At 49.6% G+C, this 24,705-nt stretch overlaps 2 protein-coding genes across 2 annotated transcripts; both read right to left on the bottom strand.

Annotated features, from left to right (window-relative positions):
* Nucleotides 1-150: 150 nt before the first annotated feature.
* LOC136541373 (putative disease resistance protein RGA3) lies at nucleotides 151-2,234 on the bottom strand. Its single transcript, XM_066533217.1, has one exon. The coding sequence runs from the start codon at nucleotides 1,633-1,635 to the stop codon at nucleotides 151-153; it is 1,485 nt and encodes a 494-aa protein (XP_066389314.1). The 5' UTR covers nucleotides 1,636-2,234.
* A 4,763-nt stretch (nucleotides 2,235-6,997) lies between these two features.
* LOC136543163 (lysine-rich arabinogalactan protein 19-like) lies at nucleotides 6,998-7,631 on the bottom strand. The gene is made up of 2 exons (XM_066535697.1): nucleotides 7,200-7,631; nucleotides 6,998-7,114 (listed from the first exon to the last, which is right to left on the bottom strand). The coding sequence occupies exons 1-2, from the start codon at nucleotides 7,629-7,631 to the stop codon at nucleotides 6,998-7,000; spliced, it is 549 nt and encodes a 182-aa protein (XP_066391794.1).
* Between the last annotated feature and the right edge of the window lie 17,074 nt (nucleotides 7,632-24,705).

The raw sequence follows: 24,705 nt of genomic DNA, 5'->3' as shown, positions 1-24,705 counted from the left end.
AAAATGTAGCAGTACAGTTTGGCAGTGTTGTAACCTATCACACTTTGCATGATTTATGTTTTTAATGTGCTCTAACTTGAGACATCCCAACGAAAAAACAAAAAGAAAGGAACAAAAACATGTCCATACATGAACCAGGAAATGACAAAATTAACAGAATGTGGGTCCATCTTTCATCCAGTGCTTCCTCTTTGCACCTGTAATTTTTCGCTCTCGAATCTCACAAACATTGACATAGCTGTAGTAGGGGGGTATCTGAGATCTCCATACTAGGACCTCAAATTTTCCTTGTTTCTTAATGCTTCCATACATCACATCTTGGATTCTTATCTCTGGAACCTCCTCTTCAGTTGAGCGGTGATACTGATGACAAATCATGAAATCTTCAGAAGGTGCAGCCATTCTTCGAAGCTGTACAGGTTTGTTTTGGTTTAGAAGATCAAATGGATGCACGCCGAATTTGGAGACATACGTCTGGATGAACCCTCTCATGAAGCTCAGAACCTTACACCAAAAGTGTATGCTAAAATTGTCCTTCAACAAACAAGAGATGATATATGCACTATTAATTGAACGATGCTGCAGTCTAGCTATCTCCATGGCCAGTTGTGCAAGCCTAGGGTGCATCTCGGGATCCATGCTTCCAAATGTAAGTGTCTTGAAGAAATACCAGTAAGCCTCAGGGGACAGGTACTTCAGAGTTAGAGCTGGTGTTGTTCCAAACTTTACAATCATGTCTGAACAGCTTGTGACTATTATTTTACTACCACTAAGAAAGCTACGTTTGGAAGCAACATAAAACCTATTCCATGCATCCTCACAGAGATTATCATATAGTTCAATAACAACTAGCAATCTCTTGCCTTTCTTCAAGTTTGACAAATGATTTTGATGTTTCGTTGCACATCCCTGTCTGAAAGTTAGCTCACCATCTGTAAAATCACAGTCGTGCAGCCACAAGATTTCGGAGAAATAATCACGGACTCTTTCATTCTTGCAAACATGAGCAATTAGGGTACTCTTACCGACTCTGAATGGGCCAACAAGTGGTAGGACCTCCAATTCTTCAGAACTGTGAGGTTTTGTGTGCAAAAGGAATTTAATGATAAGTTCTGCTTCCATCTGGCGATCAAACATGCAGTTACCCAGAATGATATGCATGCTGTAAGGCTGGCGATACAGGCGAGGATAGCTCATCAAGAACATGACCAACTCATTCAGATCAACAATCATGGAGCTCAATCTGTCAAGTGCCTCTCGTAGTTGTTGAAGGAATCTTGCAGTTTGACCAGAGAAATAGGGTTCCATTGGAGAGGGTACCTTGGATACGGAGATAAAGTAATTCACAGCTTGATCTTTGCCATCCTCTTCTACATAGTAAGGCTGGTACCTGAAGGCATCAAGTGCATAATAGCCTTGGTGCATGGCATCTCTCAACATGTCAAGCTGGTGGATCATAGATTGATTTGTGATGTGCCGTCCCATGGCCTCCTCGATGATGACCTGTGCCCGAAGAAGAGCCCTTTGTAGGCTTTCCTCCACAACCAGTGCTGGCGGCTTCGAGCACTTGCTGATGATGAAATTTATGGATCGGGTCATCAGCTCACCAAGGACTGCAGAAAGGAAACTTTCCATTTGGGAGATCACTCTCGCTCCTCAGGAAGACAAGGCTGCAGGATGGGTAAGAAAGCACACTGTAAGTTTTGATGTTGCTGAACTGTGTACTCTATGCTTCTCATGAAAACTCCAAGGAGAGCAAGGGATTTTAAGAACAATTCGGGTCAAAAATCCAAGACGTATAAGAATAACTAAATTGATAAAGTCAATAGTCCATTCACATGTATGACCTTTGAACTGCTTTCGCCTTCACCTGATTATGCTGACTTAACTTTTTCTTTACAACCAGTTGGCTTACAGCCCTTGAATGTTGCATCCCGACCCTTCGCTATGTGAAGCACTAAGCCATCACAATCCATGACCTATGTAATTTCCCTGTAGAGCATCTATGATATGAAGGTCACAAAAATCAAGCCATCACCATCCATGACCAACGTAATTTCTCCGTAGAGCACCAATATGGTATGAAGGTCACAAAAAACAGATTGTCAGATTAGCAACAGATGCATGTTCTGTGTACCAGCAACTCCAAAGAAAGTACCAGGTATATAAACCAGTGCCCGGCTTTTGGACTAAAGCTGTGTGATTTGGCACTTCCTTTAGACCCAAAAGCTTTTTTTTTTTTTGAACCAGCACTAGTTGTGCCAATTTCTATTAATAGAGAAGAGGTTACAAAGTCCCACGGAGGTGGTAAAGAAATTAATTAAAAAAAAAGATATGGCTACTCTCTGGAATACAGGGATGCTAAGTGTTTGCCTCCTGCTCCCCAAGATGTTGCTTCCTCTTTAATCTTTGTGGTGATTGATGCTATGGATGCTGCTTTATGTTGAAAGATTCTCTGATGCCGCTCCTTCCAAATAGCCCCAAAAGCTTTTGGATCAATGAGACAGAATGGACTCGAGAATCGAGATAGAATACCATTCTTTGTGTGGTAGTGATATTACCTTCATTTCCCGCGAGCCCAAATCGTTGATAGGATTACGGATCCTACCGCGTAGATCACGGAGTCCGTAGGGGTGAGAGGGAGGTGGAGCTGGCTGGGAACCTCGCTGCCGGCAGCTAGGCGCCGTGGTGGAGGCTGGACGCGGGGAGCAGGGAGGAGGGGGCGGCTAGGGCAACTCTCCCGGCTCCCTAAGGAAGCCGGAAACAAATATATTGTTTCTGCTTAATTATCCAAATGTCTTACAAGCCATATATATAGCTCTCACAAATAAGGGATATATCTAATAAATAGGCTAAATAATAGATAATATGGGTTGTTAGCCCCCTAATGCCGGCGCACAAGCTCAGCCACTAATGGGCCTCCACCTGGTATATGTGACGCCGGTCATAACATCTCTCCCCGCCTGCGCAAACAGCTCGTCCTCGAGCTGGAAGTCGGGGAAGTGGTCGCGGAACTCGTCGAGGGCTTCCCACGTAGCGTCGTCTTCAGGGAGGTCGTGCCACTGGATCAACACCTGCCACACACCACGGCGCTGAAGCGCACGGAGAGCCCGCGCCGGAGCAGGAAGCAGCCGGCCATCCATGGCCGGAGGGAGACTGGTCGGGGTTGCTGGAGGGTCGCCGCGGTGAGGCTTCAGGAGACCAACGTGGAAGACGTCGTGGATGCGGGCGTTCTCAGGCAGCTGGAGGCGGTACGCGACACGGCCAATGCGTTCCAGCACCTGGAACGGACCAGCATAGCGAGGACCCAACTTGCGCTTAGCCCGCGGGTCGAGGGACTGTGCGGTGCGGTGGAGGAGGCGCAGCCATACCCAGTCGCCCACCTAGAACTCCACATCGCGGTGGTCGGCGTCGTAGTACTTCTTGGACAGCTGCTGCGCCTGGAGGAGTCGTTGGCGCACCTCGGCCAGCAGCTCATCGCGGTCGCGGAGAAGGCTGTCGACGGCGTCGGTCCTCGCCGTCCCCGGCCTGTACGGCAGAATAGGCGGAGGAGGGTGGCCGTACACCACCTCGAAGGGAGTCATCCGAAGGGCCGTGTGGAAGGAGGTATTGTAGCAATACTCCGCCCACGACAGCCAGTCCACCCACGCCCTTGGCCGGTCACCTGTAACACAACGGAGATACATGGCAATCACCTTGTTGACCACCTCCGACTGGCCGTCGGTCTGAGGATGAAAAGCGATGCTCATGCGAAGTTTGACGCCCGCCATCTGGAAGAGATCCCGCCAGACATGGCCAGTGAACACGGGGTCCCGATCACTAACGATCGACGAAGGAAATCCGTGGAGCCGGACGACGTTGTCGAAGAAGGCGCGAGCGACGGAGGTAGCCGTGTAGGGGTGCCCAAGCGCAATAAAATGCGCGTACTTGGAGAAGCGGTCGACGACGGTGAGGATGATAGATTTCCCGCCAACCTTGGGCAGCCCTTCGATGAAATCCATGGAGATGTCGGCCCAGACTTGGTCAGGCACCTCCAGCGGCTGGAGCAGCCCGGCCGGCTGGCATGCCTCCGTCTTGTTGCGCTGGCACGTCGCGCAAGTGCGCACCCAGTCCTGGACTAGGGAGCGATCCCCTGGGATGTAGAAGTCGGCGCGGAGGCGGTGGAGAGTCTTCTGTACACCCTCATGTCCAGCAGCATGGGCCAGCTGCAGGGCTTGGTGGCGCAGGTCACCGACGTCGGGTACGAAGATACGCCGGCCATGCAGCAGCAACCCGGCGTCCGCGTGCCATGGCACCGCCAAGTCGCCCGCGTGCAGGCGGTGCAGCAGCTACTGCGCGTCCGGGGCGTTGGTTGTAGCGCTGCGGACCGCATCCAGGAAGGCGAAGGATGGCCCTGGCCGCGCCCGCGCCTGCTGCAGCGTCCACAGCCTCGGCGTCATGCCGGGACAGCGCATCGGCCACGGTGTTGAGGCGGCCCGGGCGATATTCCACCGCGAAGTCGAAGCCGAAAAGCTTGCTGAGCCACTGATGCTGGGGAACTGTGGACAAGCGCTGGTCAAGCAGAAATTTAAGACTGTAATGATCAGTACGGACCAGAAAGTGACGCCCCCACAAATACGGTCGCCAATGACGAACGGCTTGCACCAGCCCGATGAGTTCGCGCTCATAAGCCGCCAGCTTGAGATGGCGGGCAGCAAACGGCCGGCTGCAGTAGGTGAGGGGTCCAGCGCCCTGGTGAAGGACGGCACCAAACCCCGCACCCGACGCGTCGCAATCCACGATGAAGAGCCTGTCGAAGTCAGGCATCTGCAGGACTAGGCCCGTAGTGAGGGCGGTCTTGAGTGCCTCAAACGCCGTGGTCGCGTCGTCGTCCCAAGCAAACGCGTCTCGCCGCAAGAGACGTGTCAGCGGGGCAGCGATGATGCCGAAATCCTTAATGAACTTCCTGTAGTAGCCTGCGAGGCCTAGGAAGCCTCGGAGACCGCGGGCGGAGCATGGGGTCAGCCACGCATGAACTGCCGCGACCTTGTCCGTGTCCATGGCCACTCCGTCCTTGGAGATAACATGGCCTAAATAAGCCATGGACGCAGCGCCGAAGGAGCACTTGGAGCGCTTGAGGTGGAGGTTGTGCGCTCGCAGGGCGTGGAGGACGATGTTGACATGTTGCAGGTGTTCGGCCCAGGAGGAACTGTAGATCAGGATGTCATCAAAAAATACCAGCACAGACCTGCGCAAGTACGGCCGGAGGACATCGTTCATCAACGCCTGAAAGGTAGCTGGAGCGTTGGAGAGACCGAACGGCATCACCAAAAACTCATAGTGGCCATGGTGCGTGCGGGACGCTGTTTTAGCGATGTCGTCGGATGCATGCGCACCTGGTGATAACCAGAGCGCAAATCCAGCTTGGTGAAGAAACGCGCACCATGGAGCTCATCAAGCAGCTCGTCCACCACTGGAATCGGAAACTTGTCCTTGGCGGTCTTGGCGTTGAGGGCACGATAGTCGATGCAGAAGCGCCAGGACTTGTCTTGCTTCCGCACCAAGAGAACGGGTGCGGAGAACGGCGAGGTGCTCGGTCGAATGATGCCTTGCGCGAGCATCTCCGCACACTGACGTTCCAGCTCGTCCTTTTGGAGCTGGGGGTAGCGGTAAGGGCGCACCGCCACCGGCGCGGTACCGGGCAACAGGTGAATGCGGTGATCGTAGGGGCGCGCCGGAGGGAGCCCGCGGGGCTCGTCGAAGATAGCGCCGTGCTGCTGAAGGAGGCTGTCCAACAGGGGCAGCGCCAGGTCGGTGGTGACTGCGGCCACAGCCGAGCGCTGCTGGTCGGTAGGCGTCGCCGAGCCGCCCATGCCTTGCCAAGTGACGCGCCGACCGTCGCGCCAGAACACCATGGTGAGGGCTGTGCAGTCCCACAAGATGGGTCCTAGTGTCCGAAGGAAGTCGAAACCGAGGATGAAGTCGAACCCGCCGAGGTCCAGACCAACGCACGTAATGATGAAGTCGTCGTCAGCGATGCGGATGGGGACGGCGCGAGCGATCCCCGCGCAAGCTAGGCGGTCACCATTAGCGACCGTGACGCGAAGATCCTCGCCACCGGAGGGAGAGAGCCCTAGGCGGCGCATGGCAGCACCCTGGAGGAAGTTGTGCGTGGACCCGGTGTCGAGGAGGGCGAGGAAGCGCCCTCCCTTGATGGAGACCGGCAGGAGCATGGAGTTTGCCGGCCTGATCCCTGCAACAGCATGCAGAGAGACGATGAAGGCATTAGCCCTAGCGAGCTCCGGGGCCGCCGGTTCCTCCAAGTGGACGACAACCGCAGCAGCGTCATCAGCCGCGATGTCGTCGATGAAATCGTCGCACTCCACGTAGATCAGGCGCTGGCAGACGTGGCCGCGAACATAAGGCTCGTCACAATTAAAACAGAGCCCTTGTCGTCGGCGCTCAGCCATCTCCGCCGGAGTGAGGCGGCGGAACGGACGCACAGCCGGCGCGTTGGCAGCTGCTGGCCCGACTGCTGGAGGGGGCAGCGCGCCCCCGGGACCGGAGCCGCGCCCGGCGCGCGTGGGAGGGGCGGCAGCCCCTGGCGTTGAGGAGGATGGTTGCCCCGCTGTGGGGCAGGGGGCACTGGAACGGCCACGCAGAGCTCAAACGCCCGAGCCAAGTACATGGCAGATTGGAGGTCCCGCGGCGTGCGCATCTCCACATGCACTTTGATATGGTCCGGTAGCCCGCCCACGTACAACTCCTCCTTTTGTCGAGGGGAGAGGTCACGGGCATGGCACAGGACGGCGTTGTAGCGCTCGGAGTAATCTTGCACGGTGGAGAGGAACGGCAGGCGTGCCAACTCGGCCAAGCGAGTGCCCTGTACAGTCGGACCAAAGCGGAGGGAGCAGAGTTCCCGGAAGCGCTCCCAGTGCGGCATGCCCTCATCTTGTTCCAGGGCGTAGTACCATGTTTGTGCAGCGCCCTTCATGTGATAGGACGCGAGCCAGGTGCGCTATGAAGCCATCGTCTGCTGTCCTCGGAAGAATTGCTCACATTGGTTCAACCAATTGAGCGGGTCGACGGAGCCGTCATACGTGGGGAACTCGAGTTTGTAGAACTTTGGAGCAGCCTGGGCGCCGAAGATAGCGGACTGATCCGCTGCTGTGGGGGCCCCGGGGAGGGAGGCGTCCACCCCCCCCCCCCCCGGAGAGGACCTGCGGCACTGCTGATGACGACGTGGGCGCGGCGGCTGCTTGGGTGACGGTGGTGGAGTAGACCGGAGGAGCGGCCGAGCCCATCGCCCATGATGGAATCAGGGACGGCGAGGCCGGCCAGCGAAGAAGATTGAGCGGCACTCCTGGGCCTGAGACCGGCATCCCGTAAGGGAAACTCGAGGGCGGAAGCAGCGGCTGGGAGCTCACAGAGGGAACCCCCGTGGACAGCGGCGGCGGCGAGAACGGCAGGGGGGAGGGCTGCTGGACGAGTCCCGCCCAAGCCGCCTGCATGGACGCGATGTTGCGGTTGATGTTGATGATCGCAGCAGACAACGTCGAGCCTTCCGAGACCTCGGAGGCCGCAGATTGGAGCGGCGCGGTGGAGGTAGATGGTGGTGGTGGGAAGGAGGAGGTCGGCTGAGATTGTGACATCGTTCCTGAGCAGTCTGATACCAGGCTGATAGGATTACGGATCCTACCGTGTAGATCACGGAGTCCATAGGGGTGAGAGGGAGGTGGAGCTGGCTGGGAACCTCGCTGCCGGCGGCTGGGCGCCATGGTGGAGGCTGGACGCGGGGAGCAGGGAGGAGGGGGCGGCTAGGGCAACTCTCCCGGCTCCCTAAGGAAGCCGGAAACAAATATATTGTTTCTGCTTAATTATCCAAATGTCTTACAAGCCATATATATAGCTCTCACAAATAAGGGATATATCTAATAAATAGGCTAAATAATAGATAATATGGGTTGTTAGCCCCCTAATGCCGACGCACAAGCTCAGCCACTAATGGGCCTCCGCCTGGTATATGTGACGCCGGTCATAACAATCGTACTCCAGCATTGTTGTGCCCGCCTCGAAGTGCAAAAGCAGGGAGCGTTCCGTTCCCCACGAGCCGTCGTTGTGTGCCGGTGCTGGTGCATTGCGGATGCGGGCGCGCTCCTCATCCAAGGTGTTGGCGAGAAATAGGTGGGCACGAAGCGGGCGCTCGGGCCGGGGCCGTCTTTGGAGAGGAAACCCAGCATCGAAGGCGGGCGACACCCCGCGGTGGAGGTCACGGTAGCGGCGGCAGGTACCCTGGCCCCGTCACGAGGCGGCGCCAGCATTTGCAGACGAGCGGGCTAGCTGGGAGCGTAGCGCGGCGGGACCTCCTCCATCGCCATCAGCGCGCTCGCCGGCGGCGGATCTGCTTCCACGGTGGTTGGCCGGCGGGGCGCAGCAGGTGAGGAAAGGATCTACTGCTCTGCTCCGTGCTCTGCTTTCAGGCTTCCAGGTGGGGTCATGGGATCAGAGACAGAGAGATCTTGACTTGGTCTTGGGACAATCGCTGACCGTGCAAATGGAATCGAACGGTCCAGGTGGGCTAGACCGCCAGCTGTCCAAAAATCCAAGCAGACTGGGCCCTCGATGTTCAGGAAAATGGCATTCAGCTAATTTCGCCCAACCAACTGATGAACAGATCATCTTCAGTTCCCTGTTGTTCTAATCTCGCATGGATAAAATGCATTCAGATACCAACACGGCAACAGCCATGCATGCTTTACATAAGTTCCTGAATCGTTCAGATCCCTGCAATGCAATCTCGCTGCCCCATCACTATCACTATCTGCATGTTACATGTTCTTCTCTTCCTGTTCAAGGCTAATGTTCAGGAACACGTACAGATTAACGCATCAGATCACTTCAACAGCATGCATCAGCTAGTTCACCCATAGCTGATTACCCTATCTTTTCGACAAATCGTAAACCTTAGAAATCTGAGAGAAAAACTGAAGGACCGGAAACGGCGACCAGAGGGGGGGTGAATGGGAGCCTCCAATTTCTTCCGAAATTTTCAACCACTGTCCCAACATCAATCCCCAAAAAGCATTCACGAAAGACTTGATGACCACGACCCTAGAGAAGGGTGGATACTCCCTCAGAACACAACGGGTCACCACAGAGCAAACGGAACAAGGATCGAAGCCCAAACGAGCAAACTCCCAAAATAAAACAGCACTGCTCCTGCAAATATCGGACACGTCCGGTATTTTCGGACACGTCCGGTATTATCTCGGACACGTCCGGGATTTTCAGCAGCAAGTTGACCAAAAGAGAAAAATCCGAAACCCCATCAAACGGTGTCCAAAAATCATGAAATTTTAACCATAGCTCTTTAGACACCAAGGGAAGATCTCCACAAAATTTCAGCTCAAAACTCCAAAGTGAGAAATATCAGACACGTCCGGTATGATATCGGACACGTCCGGTATTTTCAGCAGCAAGCTGACCAAAAGAGAAAAATCCGAAACCCCATCAAACGGTGTCCAAAAATCATGAAATTTTAACCATAGCTCTTTAGACACCAAGGGAAGGTCTCCACCAAATTTCAGCTCAAAACTCCAAAGTGAGAAATATCGTACACGTCCGGTATCATATCGGACACGTCCGGTATGAACGAGCAGTTTCTCGAGAAAAATCAAATTAAGCCATAACTTGATCAAATCAACTCCAAATGACTTGAAACTTTGCACAAGGGTTCACAAGCGAGTAGAAAGGCAACCTCTAAAGGATCATGGCCCGAAACAAACTCTAACTCCGTGAATCGAAGGAATTGAAGAATCCCCAAAGAAATAGGTCAAGAACTTAAATTGCTCGGATCTGCGATCTCGTGAGGAATTAGTGGATTTCCTTCGGTGGAAAGCTTCTACTCATGTCATTGATCGATCCAAGGCAACAAGAACGAACCGAAACCATCCCAAATCGAAGAAACGAGAGGGGAAACAAGAAGGGACAAAAGGAGCTCGTGAAGAACACCAAAATCACATCAAGAACACAACTAAATCATGAATCCCGGAGGACATACGGTGGTTACGGCCACCGATTCCTTCAAAACCAAGTCACAATTTGAGTTGTGGACCTCTCTCATACATGGAAGCAAACTAGAGGAAGAAACCCTAAAGGAGAAAATGAAAACTGGAGGAGGTCAGGGAGATGGGGGCTCCCTCATCCTATTTAACAGGGCTATTACACATTCCCAGTTTTGCCCCTGGATACAAATGAGTTGAACCGCTAAGCCCAAGGGCGTTGTTGTCCAACCCGGTGTAATCTTGATCCGACGGCCACCGCGCCTTCTCATCGGTAGCTTCGCCTCGACGCGAACTCCCCGATGCCGCCACGTGCCGTCCGTCCCTCCTCGGAACCTCCGCCCGGGTTTTGAGGCCCAAACCCGTAAACCGTCCATCCGATGGTTTTGAGGTCCAAACCATCAAACCGTCCGCGAGTAGCGTATTCCATACGCATCCCCCGCCATCCGACGCGTGTCACCGCCGTCCTCGACCGGCCGGCCCGCCAAGTCCTCCTGAGCCTCGCTCGACTCACGCGTCCGCCGTCTTGACCCGGTCAACACCGTCACCCCATGTCTTCTTGCACTTGTTGATGTCCCAAGTGTCAGCCACCGCGGCTAGTCACCCGGCCTCTGGGTCCCTCGGTCCAAGCCTCACGTCCGTCCTTCACCGCTCCCGGTCCGTCGGCACGGCACGTCCTCCTTGACCTTCACCTCACCGTCGACCACCGCATCCGAGCTCCACACCTGCACAACACAAGCCAAAAGACATGTCGCACACATAGCTTTCGCCATGGTAGGGTTAGTCACCACTCAACCTACTTCGTGGATCACATTGACAATCACTCATCACAAAACGAACACACAAGGGTACTTGTCAACCTTGTGTTCGCAATCTCCCCCTTGATGAGTGCATTGTCAACACCAATACATGAACAGCTTGAGCAAAAGAAAAAGAAGAGGAAAAGAAAGAAAGAACTCACCCAAATGACCAAAAGCCAAAGAAAAGCCAAGAACCGGGTCATTTGAAAATGAGCAAAACTTGGTCCCCAAAGACATGGGCAACGGCTCGACGCAACCAAGTAAAGCAAAACTAGCCCTCAAGAAGAGGCAACGGGCTCAACACCACTAGCAAAGCTCGAAAAGCCGAAAAACTGCTAGACCCTCCAGAAGAGGCAAAGGCTCAACACATCTAGCAAAACACCTCAAATGCAACCCCCCTGAACAAGTGCAATCTCTCTCAAATGAATGCATATCTCTCAACTTTAGGTGGAATTAGAAGTTTGAAATTGGAAGTTTCTTCCCCTTGTGTCATTGTGAGTGTGGAAAACTTCTCCCCCTTGTTGACATATGCACTTATCAAGCTAGAGCCCAAAGATTGCATCTCCCCCTCAAATCATGCTATGAATGCAGAAATGCACGAATGCAGAAGCTTCAAGATTATAGTAAGTAGATTGAAAAGAGGCTCTAGTTGATGCTGTCATGTATATATAGCAACACATATAAGTGCTAGCAAATGCTCAAAGTGACCAAATGAAACGAAATATGGCATTTAAGCAATTTTGATCAAGTTTGAGCAATTTTAAAAGAGGGTTCACCACCAAAGGAGCACATAGCAAAAATAGACAGGAGATCGACCTTGTGCTACACATGTATGCAAAGTGAACTACCCCAAACAAGGTTCACACATCATGTCATGAGACAAACTTGTGGTTTGATCAAATTTTAGACACCAATTGAAATTTATCAGAGTTATGCAGCTTATTACCAAAGTTTGTCAGGCAAGTGTGTGCGGGAGGTTATCTGTGCCACCAAAACCTGACTTAGCGACCATGTCAAGCCTATGCCAAAAGCAATCAGAAGCTTAAGACAATGATCTCGGTATCCATTACAGAGCTCAAGTTCACCAATAAGTGCAATTTGGAGCTGTCTCGATAGTCTGACATAGGATAGTACAGACCCATCCCGATCTTTTCAAATCACTTAGTTTGATTTTCAAGTTTTAGCACAAATTCAAGTTTCTCAAGCAAGTGTGTAACTCAAAGTATGAGCCGTAGCAACTAAGAATATACATGAAGCAAGAAAAAGATCTCAACACATTCTACACATGCTAGTGCCACAAGTAGTGGTGAACACATTTCATGTTTCAACAAGTTTTAATCAAGTTCACAGTTTGGAAAACAAGCTTAGCTCATAACATGCATCAATTGATCAAGAGGAGCCTAAGCCAAAAGCACATCATGTATATCCATAACATCCCCAACAAGAGCATAGTGTCAATCTAGCTACTATAAGGATGAAGCTCAGGATGCAATATGATACATGATGATATGATATGCAAGTATGATATAAAAACAAAAACAAAGGCTAAACTACAAAGAAAAGCAAAACTAGAATACAAAAACCAAAATTCCCCTCCTCTAAAAAGGGAAACAAACTCCAAGCTCCCCTCGCAAGCGAGCAAACTGGGCTTGGTCAAGTGGTTTGGTGAAGATATCTGCGAGCTGGTTTTGGGTATCAATGTGGTGCAGATCGATATCACCTTTCTCATAGTGGTCACGCAAGAAGTGAAAGCGAACTTCTATGTGCTTTGTCTTTGAGTGAAGGACTGGGTTTTTGGCTACACTTATGGCACTGGTGCTATCACAAAACAAAGGCACTCGCCTAAACTCTAACCCAAAGTCTCTCAGAGTAGCTATCATCCAAAGCAACTGGGAACAACAAGCAGCAGCAGCAACATACTCAGCTTCTGTGGTGGATTGGGCGACGCTAGACTGCTTGCGAGAAGACCAAGACACAAGAGAAGATCCAAGAAACTGACAAGTCCCCGAAGTGGACTTCCTCTCAACACGACAACCAGCATAATCTGCATCAGAATACCCGCAAAGAGAAAGAGAGGAGGAGGCTGAAAACCAAAGACCAAACTCGGGTGTGAAACGAAGGTACCTGAGGATCCGCTTGATGGCTTGATGATGAGACGTGCGCGGCGAAGACTGAAAGCGCGCGCACAAGCAGACTGCGAACTGGATGTCTGGTCTCGTCGCTGTTAGGTACAGCAGGGACCCGATCATGCTTCGGTATTCCTTCTGGTCCACGGCTTCTCCCTCCTTGTCCTCATCCAGGGCCGTCGTGGTTGACATGGGCGTCGAAAGAGGCTTGGCCTCACCCATATCAAATTTCTTGAGCACGTCCTTAGTGTACTTGCCTTGGTGCACGAACGTCCCCTCATGAGTTTGCTTGATTTGCAGCCCGAGGAAGAAAGTCAATTCACCCATCATGCTCATCTCAAATTCCCTGCTCATAGTATCTGAAAACTTGGCAACAAGAGCATGAGAAGAGCCACCAAAGATTATATCATCCACGTATATCTGAACCAGAAGGATATCTGTGCCTTGCTTGAGGAGGAACAAAGTCTTATCTACGGAACCCATCATAAAACCCTTATCAAGCAAGAAAGCTTTTAAACGCTCATACCAGGCTCTCGGGGCTTGTTTCAAACCATACAAGGCTTTGTGGAGTTTAAAAACATGGTTGGGGTACTTTGGATTTTCAAAGCCAGGGGGTTGCCTCACATAAACCTCTTCCTCTATGTACCCATTCAAGAAGGCACTCTTTACATCCATCTGATACAGCTTGAACCCTTTCGAAGCTGCAAATGCTAAAAGAATCCTAATGGCTTCTAGACGGGCAACAGGAGCAAAGGTTTCTTCATAGTCTATTCCCTCTTTTTGGCAAAAACCCTGAGCCACTAATCTCGCCTTGTTTCTCACCACCACCCCATCCTCACTCTGCTTGTTCTTGTAAACCCACTTTGTACCTATGGGGTGGCACTCTAGTGGAGGTGGAACTAAAACCCACACTTGGTTCCGCTCAAAGTTCTCTAACTCCTCGTGCATAGCATTAACCCAATCGGCATTAGATAGTGCGTGTCCAATATCTCGAGGCTCAAAAGAAGCTACGAAAGCAGAATGAGCGAAATGGGGAATATGATAAGACTTGGAACGCGTTACCCTTTCGTCGATGTCGCCGATCATGGTCTGAGGAGGATGGCGTCGCTGGATATGTCGAGGTGCACCCAAAGACGAAGTCGCCTCCCCCTCATCCACAGCTAGGGCCTCCTCAGTCGATTGAGGAAGCGGCTCGCAAGGACCCCATGAAGTAGAGGTGGAGGGCTCGGGGCCGTGAGCCGAAGTGGTCGAAGCTGGCTCGATCGGGGCAGCTGGTTGAGATGGCTTGGGATCATCCCAATCGATGTCATCGTCATCCTCAACGAAAATGCTGTCACCCATCTCTTCATCACCTGCACGTTCAAAGACAGAAATAGAAGAGGGCATGGTTTCGTCGAAGGTGACTTCACAAGTCTCCACGACACGGTTAGTCTCAAGATTAAGCACACGGTACGCATGTGAATGAGAAGCGTAACCGAGGAATATACCGTCCAAAGATCTAGATTCAAACTTGTCAAGATTACCTTGTTTAAGAATGAAGCACCTGCAACCGAAGACTCGAAAATGACTCACTTTGGGTGGACGCCCAAACCGCAACTCATAGGATGTCTTCTTTAAGAAAGCACGAAGAAAAATGCGGTTTGAAACATGGCAGGCGGTGTTGATGGCTTTGGCCCAGTAACGCCTAGGAGTCCTATGCTCATCGAGCATCGTCCTGGCCATTTCAACCAAAGTCCGATTTTTGCGCTCAACAACACCATTCTGCTGAGGGACATAGGGCGAAGAAAACTGATGTTCAAGACCCAAGGAAGCACAAAAGGTGTCAAACTGAGAGTTTTTGAACTCAGTGCTATTGTCACTGCGGATAGCTCGTATGGCATTCTTTGGTAACTCAGTTTGCAACCTCAAGATCAAGTCACGAGCATGAGAAAACGCTTCGTCCTTGCCCTCCATGAAAAACACCCAAGAATAACGAGAAAAATCATCCACGATCACTAGAACGTACCACTTCCCTCCCTCTGACCGAACCCGAGCCGGACCAACAGTGTCCATATGGAGTAGCTCACCGGGTCTCGTGGTCATGACCTGAGTCACTAGAGGATGGGAAGCAGCCACCATCTTTCCGTGGCGACAGGGATGGCATACCAGATCCTTCTCAAACTTAAGTTAGGGCAATCCTCGGATCATGTCAAGAGAACTCAACCTCACTAGGAGATCGAAGCTCAAATGACCAAGTCTCCTATGCCACTTCCACAAATCAGAAGAAGATCCGGCAACCAAACAGCGAGAAGAACCAAAAGACTGAGAGAAATCAGCTCTGAAAACTCGACCGAAAGGAACGATCTGACAAACTAGATGTCCCTTTGCTATTGTCCCCAAATGTGATGTACTCCTTGTATTGCATGGGGTCGAGGCTGGAGAACCATTTGGAACTTCCGGTCATGTGGCGCGAACAGCCGGAATCAACAAGCCACGTGTTCTCCAGGCCTCCGCTCTGCATCAATAGAAAGACAGGGGGTGAGCAAATGGCACAACACTGGGGTTAGTGAAATGAGGAGAATACCAGTGTTGAGTCATTTGCCCTGGAAAAGTGTTAGGAAAAACACCATACATGCTATGTCCCATTGGAGAGAAGCGATCACCACGTGGGGGAAAACGTGGTCCGCTAGGAGTGTGGGACTGAAAGCCACCGTCGCGAGGTCCAGAGTCATATAGATCATGACTTGGGCCACGCCGGGCACGACCACCATGTGGTCTCGCCACCTGAGGCCTAGCACCTTGAGGCATTGCACCTCTAGGCCTAACATTGTGCCTCTGAACAGGCGGTACATGTATGCCATGGGGAGGACGATACATGTTCCGGTTGTTCAACTCGTACTCGCGCCGCTCATCTCTCTTCCTCCTAAAGCAAAACTCAGCCAAATGACCATCTCTATGGCAATAGTCACAGTGGTACCTCACCTCTCTCTTGGATGGTGGTTGACTCACTCTCTTGTGGATGTGGTTCACTCTCTGAGGCTTTTTGGCTTTAGGAAGGGGTGCACTAGAGATGTTGGGTAGAGTATCGAGTGAGTTCCGAAAGTGGTTCGGTTTGGGAACCCAAACTTGCTTGGATGGTGGAGCTTTTGGTGGTTCTTCAAACACACCATCTTTGATCATAGGCTTGGTAGACTCTGGTGGAGGGATCTTGATCAATTTGGGAGTGTTGGTGGGTTTCTCACTTGGGTTCAAACCACTATGTTCACCAACCTTGCCATAGACATGCTCACCCTTCCCACCTATAGCAAAGCCTACTCCCGATGAGTCAGTTCCCCGCCTGAACTGGCTCACCATCATGCCCAACTGAGGCTCACTGCACGACACCCAGCTCAAGATGGACCGAAGTTGTGTGTTTTCTTCCTCGGTTCCCATCTTGTCATGCCTACAGGACTCAAGCTCCAACACCAAAGCTTCACATCGAACACATGTAGTGGGGGTGCTATCTGAGTTGGCCTTCTCAAACTCAGCAAGTTTGGCAACCTTCTCTGCCAACTCAGATTGCAAGTCTGAGCAGGACTTGCATGCACCGAGCAACCCAGAACGAGACTTCAGCTCATCACATTCATCAAGCAAAACAGCATACTTGGATTGCAAGTCAGAGAGGTTAGACATGTGTATAGCGCACTCATCGCACTCCTCCTCCTCTGACACCACTACACCACTCTTGGCAAGCTCCAACTCCTTCAAAGCAACCTCTAGCTGGTCCTTAAACTCTTTTCTCTCGCGGGCAGCATGCTTAAGCAACTTATCTTGACTCATCAATGTATCATTCATAGTATCAAGCTCAAGCATAAGTGAGTCAAGTGTGGGCGGTACCTCATTTTCGTCGTCGTCGACGTCGACGTCCTTTTTGAGCTTTGCTCCACCGTCAACCGCCATAGTGCAAAACCCACCACGGTTTGCACCGGCAACAAAGCAGAGACCGTTGAGCTTGTCCTCGCGCTTCTTCTCGGACTCATCATCGGTCGAGGGAGAAGAAGAGTGATCATCGTCGGAGTCGTCGTCGAGGTCGCTGAGGGAGGCGAGGAAGGCGCATTCTTGAGCTTTGGCCTTCCTATGGTACGCCTTCTTGATCGCCTCCTTGTCGAAGCCGCCCTTGGCCTTGTGCTTGCCGGAGGTGTAGTCGCGCTTATCCTTGCGCTTGCCGGAGTCGTACTTGTTGGTGAAGGGCTTCTTCTTGGGGCAGTGCACGACGAAGTGGTCCGGATCTCCACATCCATAGCATCCCTCCTTCGGGCCACCACTGCGTCGGCGGTTCAAATGGTTGTTGTGAAACCGAGAGAACCGACTGATGACGAGTGCCAACTCATCATCCCCAAGAGACTCCAGCTGCTCCTCTGTGACTGACATCAAGCACGACAAAGAGAAAGAAGCTTGTGAAGGGTTAGTCAAAGAACTTGAACCACTACCTGAGACCAAAGCCATGGTTGGTGCGGAAGGATTCTTGAGCTTGGCTTGGGTTTGGTAGTCGATCTCTGTGGACTTGAGCTTGCTGAAAAGCTCGTCGACGGTGAGGGTGTCGTAGTTGGCGGACTCGATGATCGCCGACACCTTCACATCCCATACCTTTCGATCAAGGGCATAGAGAAGCTTGAGTGCCCTCTCATGATCACTATAAGGTAGGTTGGCCTTGTTCGCTTTCATTTTGTTGATGATAGTCTGAAAGCGGGAAAACATGGCATCGATGGACTCGCCATCAAACTGAGAGAAGTTCTCGTACTCACGCTTGTACGTCTCGTAGAGTCTGGTCATGACCTGTGCGGTCCCCTCGTGATAGCTCTGAAGCCTCACCCAGATCTCTCGAGCTGTAGTACAATCGGAGACACGCTCGAACTCAGAGAGCGAAAGACTCGAGAAAAGCACACTGCGAGCTTTGCTATTTGCGTTGTGCCGATCCTTGTGATCCTGGGTGGTACGGGCCGCGATAGGGAGCACAACGTAAGTAGCATCCTCGCAAATTTCCCAGACGAGCCAATCAATCCCCTAGAGATGCGCAGACATACGGATCTTCCAATAAGGATAGTTGGACCCATCAAAGTGCGGTGGTTTGCCGGAACCACGCTCCATGTCGCCTTCGTGGATCACGGACCGATTAAGGTGGAATGATCCTTAACCGGCTCTGATACCAATTGAAGGACCGGAAACGGCGACCAGAGGGGGGGTGAATGGGAGCCTCCAATTTCTTCCGAAATTTTCAACCACTGTCCCAACATCAATCCCCAAAAAGCATTCACGAAAGACTTGATGACCACGACCCTAGAGAAGGGTGGATACTCCCTCAGAACACAACGGGTCACCACAGAGCAAACGGAACAAGGATCGAAGCCCAAACGAGCAAACTCCCAAAATAAAACAGCACTGCTCCTGCAAATATCGGACACGTCCGGTATTATATCGGACACGTCCGGTATTTTCGGACACGTCCGGTATGATCTCGGACACGTCCGGGATTTTCAGCAGCAAGCTGACCAAAAGAGAAAAATCCGAAACTCCATCAAACGGTGTCCAAAAATCATGAAATTTTAACCATAGCTCTTTAGACACCAAAGGAAGATCTCCACAAAATTTCAGCTCAAAACTCCAAAGTGATAAATATCGGACACGTCCGGTATGATATCGGACACGTCCGGTATTTTCAGCAGCAAGCTGACCAAAAGAGAAAAATCCGAAACCCCATCAAACGGTGTCCAAAAATCATGAAATTTTAACCATAGCTCTTTAGACACCAAGGGAAGGTCTGCACCAAATTTCAGCTCAAAACTCCAAAGTGAGAAATATCGGACACGTCCGGTATCATATCGGACACGTCCGGTATGAACGAGCAGTTTCTCGAGAAAAATCAAATCAAGCCATAACTTGATCAAATCAACTCCAAATGACTTGAAACTTTGCACAAGGGTTCACAAGCGAGTAGAAAGGCAACCTCTAAAGGATCATGGCCCGAAACAAACTCTAACTCCGTGAATCAAAGGAATTGAAGAATCCCCAAAGAAATAGGTCAAGAACTTAAATTGCTCGGATCTACGATCTCGTGAGGAATTAGTGGATTTCCTTCGGTGGAAAGCTTCTACTCATGTCATTGATCGATCCAAGGCAACAAGAACGAACCGAAACCATCCCAAATCGAAGAAACGAGAGGGGAAACAAGAAGGGACAAAAGGAGCTCGTGAAGAACACCAAAATCACATCAAGAACACAACTAAATCATGAATCCCGGAGGACATACGGTGGTTACGGCCACCGATTCCTTCAAAACCAAGTCACAATTTGAGTTGTGGACCTCTCTCATACATGGAAGCAAACTAGAGGAAGAAACCCTAAAGGAGAAAATGAAAACTGGAGGAGGTCAGGGAGATGGGGGCTCCCTCATCCTATTTAACAGGGCTATTACACATTCCCAGTTTTGCCCCTGGATACAAATGAGTTGAACCGCTAAGCCCAAGGGCGTTGTTGTCCAACCCGGTGTAATCTTGATCCGACGGCCACCGCGCCTTCTCATCGGTAGCTTCGCCTCGACGCGAACTCCCCGATGCCGCCACGTGCCGTCCGTCCCTCCTCGGAACCTCCGCCCGGGTTTTGAGGCCCAAACCCGTAAACCGTCCATCCGATGGTTTTGAGGTCCAAACCATCAAACCGTCCGCGAGTAGCGTATTCCATACGCATCCCCCGCCATCCGACGCGTGTCACCGCCGTCCTCGACCGGCCGGCCCGCCAAGTCCTCCTGAGCCTCGCTCGACTCACGCGTCCGCCGTCTTGACCCGGTCAACACCGTCACCCCATGTCTTCTTGCACTTGTTGATGTCCCAAGTGTCAGCCACCGCGGCTAGTCACCCGGCCTCTGGGTCCCTCGGTCCAAGCCTCACGTCCGTCCTTCACCGCTCCCGGTCCGTCGGCACGGCACGTCCTCCTTGACCTTCACCTCGCCGTCAACCACCGCATCCGAGCTCCACACCTGCACAACACAAGCCAAAAGACATGTCGCACACATAGCTTTCACCATGGTAGGGTTAGTCACCACTCAACCTACTTCGTGGATCACATTGACAATCACTCATCACAAAACGAACACACAAGGGTACTTGTCAACCTTGTGTTCGCAAAAACAACTACATACAGATGCTCCCACTTATGGCTCAGCCGCTCAGGGGTTCACATATGACAAGTAGCAGCATTTATACCGTATAGGCCATAGATTACATTCTAGGAACTGGTGACCAAACAGATAGTGATCAAATCAAACACATGAAATGTTTTGCAAGTAACCAATGAATTACTAGTTCAGATATGTATGGTCAGCAAATAAGCATCAGTATCATCCTAAGTAAGAACCAAATCAAGAAAAACAAAACTCCACGTGACTGTCAGAAATGAAATGCATGCAAGCAACAAACCTTAGTGGTCAGCATTATGCGGCGACATCACAGTTTACACGCTTAAAGGCTCCTGGTTAAAGTTTCTTATCACCCATTAAACCGATATGAACTTGCTCACATAGAGATCTCACTCAATTCCATATAGGCAAAGCATTAGAGCACTTATTCCGCACATATGAATTCTGAAGCATCAAAAAGAGAAAGCAGGGTAGGTTCACCAGTGACATAGTACTTCACTGTTCTGGATGCTTTAAACTGAAACAGAGTTTGACATGCATGCAGTCTCTCAAGAGCTGAAAGTAAGAATACAGTTGCTATGCATTGCTACTCTTGACTATATCAGTAGCCCTATGTATTAATGGTAGTAAAACAAGTACCCATAGGAGATAAAGTTCTGCTAAGTGGCTAAGTGATAGCCTAAAAAGAGAGTGATCAGACAATGAAATGTGTTGAACATAACAAATGAACTACTTCCTCTGTCCTAAATTGTAAGACATTTTGGACATTTCTAGATTCATAGCTTTTACTATGTATCTAGACATAATATATATATATATATATATATATATATATATATATATATATATATATATATATATATATATATATATATATATATATATATCATAGTAAACGTTATGAATCTAGGAAAGCCAAAACATCTTATAATTTGGAACGGAGGGAGTACTAGTTAGGATTTCTATGGTCAGCTAATAAGCACCACTCTCATGTAGTCCTTTCTAGCAAACAAAGAAAAAATAGAAACCAAAAAGGTAAACAAAATTCAACGTAACTGTTGAAATGAAATGCACACAAGCAACAAGACTAGTGCTCAGTATTAAGTGGTGACTTCAGAGCTTACAAGCAGCAGGCTCCTTGTTAAAACTTTTTACCATCCTGTAAAGTGAGCTGAACTTGCTCACATAGAGATCTTATTCAATTCCATATTGACAAAGCATTAGAGCACTTAGCCACACCCACACACATGAATCATGCAGCATCAGAAAGAAAAAAACAGGGTAGATTCACCAGTCACCAGTGACAGATTACTTCACTGTCTGTATGCTTTAAACTGAGAAACAGGAGTTTCGTATGCAGCAACATGCAAGGATGGCAGTAAGAGTTTGCCACCCTTGCTGTCAAAATCCAGTTAGGAATTACTTAAAAAAAAATCACAATTAGGAATAGTGGCTAGGACAGAAACCAAGTAGGGCACTTGATGTTCAGAAAAAATGGCATTCAGCTAATTTCGCCCAACCAACTCATGAGCAGATTATATTTATTTCTTTATTGTTCTCGCATGAATATAATGCATTCAGATACCAACACCTGGCCTGAGAATGCTGTCCTGTACATATGTCCCTGAATCCTTCATCTCTCTGAAATCTTGTTGACCTATCAGTGTCTGTATGGTTACACATTTTCTCTTGCTGTACAAGCCTAATGTTCAGGAACAAGTACAGACTAACACATCAAAACCCCTTTCAACAGCAAACACTAGCTCATCCACCCATTATTTTTCTTTCTTAATAAAATGATACGCAGTTCTCCTGCGCGTTCGAGAAAAAAAAATCCACCCATTATTGATTGCTCTCTCTTTTCCCCATGTTTTGAACCTTATTGGAAAAATGACTGAGCAGCAGTAAAACAAGTATAGCATAGCCACAGAAAACATTCAGGAGTGGTAACCAAACGCATACTGATCAAACAAATGAATTACTTTGTGTTGAACATAACAAATGAATTACTAGTTAAGATTTCTATGGTCAGCTAATAAGCACCACTCTCATGCATTCCTGTGCAATAACCAAAGCAAAAATAGAAACCAAAAAAGTAAAACTAAATTCAAGGTAACTATTGAAATGAAATGCACGCAAGCAACAAGATTAGTGCTCAGTATTAAGCAGCGACTTCGCAGCATACACGCAACAGGCTCCTAGAGCCCTAGTTAAAACATTTTACCATCCTGTAATGTGAACTGAACTTGCTCACATAGACATCTTACTTGATTCCATACTAGCAAAGGATTAGAGCTCTTAGCCACACATATGAATTCTGAGGCGTCAGAAGAGATAGCAGGGTAGGTTCACCAGTGACAGAATACTTCATTGTTCTGGATGATTTAAACTGAAACAGAGTTTGATATGCAGTCTCTCATGAACTGAAACTAAGACGATGGTTAATAAGTACTGCTGTTCCTGAATCCTGATTATATTAGTTTGCCTGTAGACAAGGCCTCAGGCACAAGCTCAACCCTAGTGACCTGTCCCCTTATAAAGCTATATCACTTCCATTGCTAGTACCAACAACAAATTTTCCATTGCTAAGAAAGCCTCTGTTCAGCAGTTGAAGTGCCAGCACTCAGTCCCTCACCTGTGGTGGCCACTCGTAACACTGCATAAATACACAGATTTAAAAATAAATGTCAGCAGGCTGAGAGGAAAACACACATTCATTTTTTATTTGCATAAATCATCATCCATACTTCTAGATTGATAAGTGACAATGTGACACATCATATCTAAGGAGCGATGTACCTGGAGTGTAGAAGCTCATGTACGGAAGGATGGTGAGAATTATGCCCTCATATACCTTCTTCACCTTATAGGTCTTTAGATCAATTGTATAGACCTCATTGCCCGTCCTCATGAAAATGATATCGACACCAGAGCCAATCAGAATAAGTTTGGTTACATCAACATCAACAGGGAACACTGTCTTAAGTTCAATGACGCTTCTTTCCATAATCCCATGTAGCATCTACTTCATGAGTATCCTTCCTTGACCACATGTAAAGTTTGGAGTCATCTCTCCTGACGAGCCCTAGTCCACCATCCTCCATGGTTGTAAGCAGAGACTCCTGCAGCTGAGACCTCCGCCATAGAGATGGTAGGCAAATCAACGACAATTGACACAATTCCAAATCGTACTTGAGAGCTGTGGATCGCACCAGATTCCCAAAGTAGAGAGCGTTCCCCACAAGCGCACTGCCCATAAAGGGGTCGACGAGGTAATTTTGCTGAGGCCCAACTGGTTCACTCCAGGCAGCAGCATTGGATGAGTAGGTGTAGACTAAGGCACTGCCTATGTTGACGGACACAAACACAACGAGGAAGGGTCCATTGTGGCAATCAAGGTGGTTGCAGGCGCCAGCAGCGGCAGAGCAGAGAATCACACTGTTCGCTTGTTGGTTTCAACCAGCCCAAACCAACCAATCAACAGTGTTTTCCCAAACCAGCACCAGCCAGCTCAAACCAGCCCAGAAACCAACCAGCGAACAGCCCGAATGTGGATGGGGAATGAAATGGCAGGAAGACAGACACTGAGCGTGAGGAGTGAGGAAGAGCGTTGGACCTGGACTCTTCCAGGTGGGCCGCACATCCGAATGTGTATGGGCTCTCTCTGATGGCTTTATAGGCCCATATCCGAGCTGAGATCGGCCCAGCTTGCTCGCTCGGCCACTGTACGTACTCCTCCTCATCAGACTGGGTAAACAAGGTTTATATAGAAACCCATAAAGCTCAGGATCATTTTGCAGTCCGAATAAAAACTGAACCAAAGAATCATTTATTCCAGTTGCTCTAGAATTTATTTATTTACAGCATACATACTGAATGCAAGCAAAAGTTCAGTTGGGATCACAGCACACACTTGATTCCCGAAATGAGTGGACACACGACAATACTTTCAGCGAGTGGAAAAGGGAAGCTGGACGGTGTTTCTCAGTGTGTTCAGTCACTGTGATTGTTATTGCTGCTCTCCAAGGTGAAGTACAGTATTAGACTTTCACTTGAGGCAAATGGTTTCTGCAAGTTCCATCTGTGCATGCAGAAGCTGAACCAGAGATCCAATCTTACTTCCTTACTCCCTCTATCATGTAATATAGTGTATTCCAAATTATTTTAGACAACTTAAGGAAACTCTTAATGGCGCATGTACCCATAGATTGAACCCAATTAAGGTATTTCTCCTTAATTATGGTTTCCTTTTTAACAAATTTTACCAAATCTAGGCATTGACACCATGTAGAATGCACTATATTTCAGTATAAATTTTAGAAGTCACAGTGCACTATATTTTAGGACAGAGAGAGCATTCAGAAGCTCTTCAATTGTTCACCACACACGCATACAAACAGTTGCACAGAACTTTTTTTTTTTTGAAGGATTCGAAACTAAGCTGAACCATAGCCAGGGGCGGATCCAGGGCTCGGGCTGCCCGGGCTGCAGCCCGGGGCGAGTCCATGTACCCACCATCCCCCGATGATAGTTTAATGAAACGAACACCGCCAGCGCCTGCTGCAGCCTTGAGCCTTGTTTCCATCCAT

Source organism: Miscanthus floridulus, chromosome 3, assembly GCF_019320115.1.
Source record: "Miscanthus floridulus cultivar M001 chromosome 3, ASM1932011v1, whole genome shotgun sequence".
Lineage (NCBI taxonomy): Eukaryota > Viridiplantae > Streptophyta > Magnoliopsida > Poales > Poaceae > Miscanthus > Miscanthus floridulus.
Note: the sequence above shows the minus strand (reverse complement) of the source record. Positions and strands in the feature narration are given on the sequence as shown.

Coding starts and splice junctions, on each gene's coding strand:
- LOC136541373 (XM_066533217.1), bottom strand. CDS start 1,635: ATGGAAAGTTTCCTTTCTGCAGTCCTTGGTGAGCTGATGACCCGATCC.
- LOC136543163 (XM_066535697.1), bottom strand. CDS start 7,631: ATGTCACAATCTCAGCCGACCTCCTCCTTCCCACCACCACCATCTACC. Junction 7,115..7,199: donor CGTCATCAGCAGTGCCGCAG/GTCCTCTCCGGG, acceptor TTCGGCGCCCAG/GCTGCTCCAAAGTTCTACAA.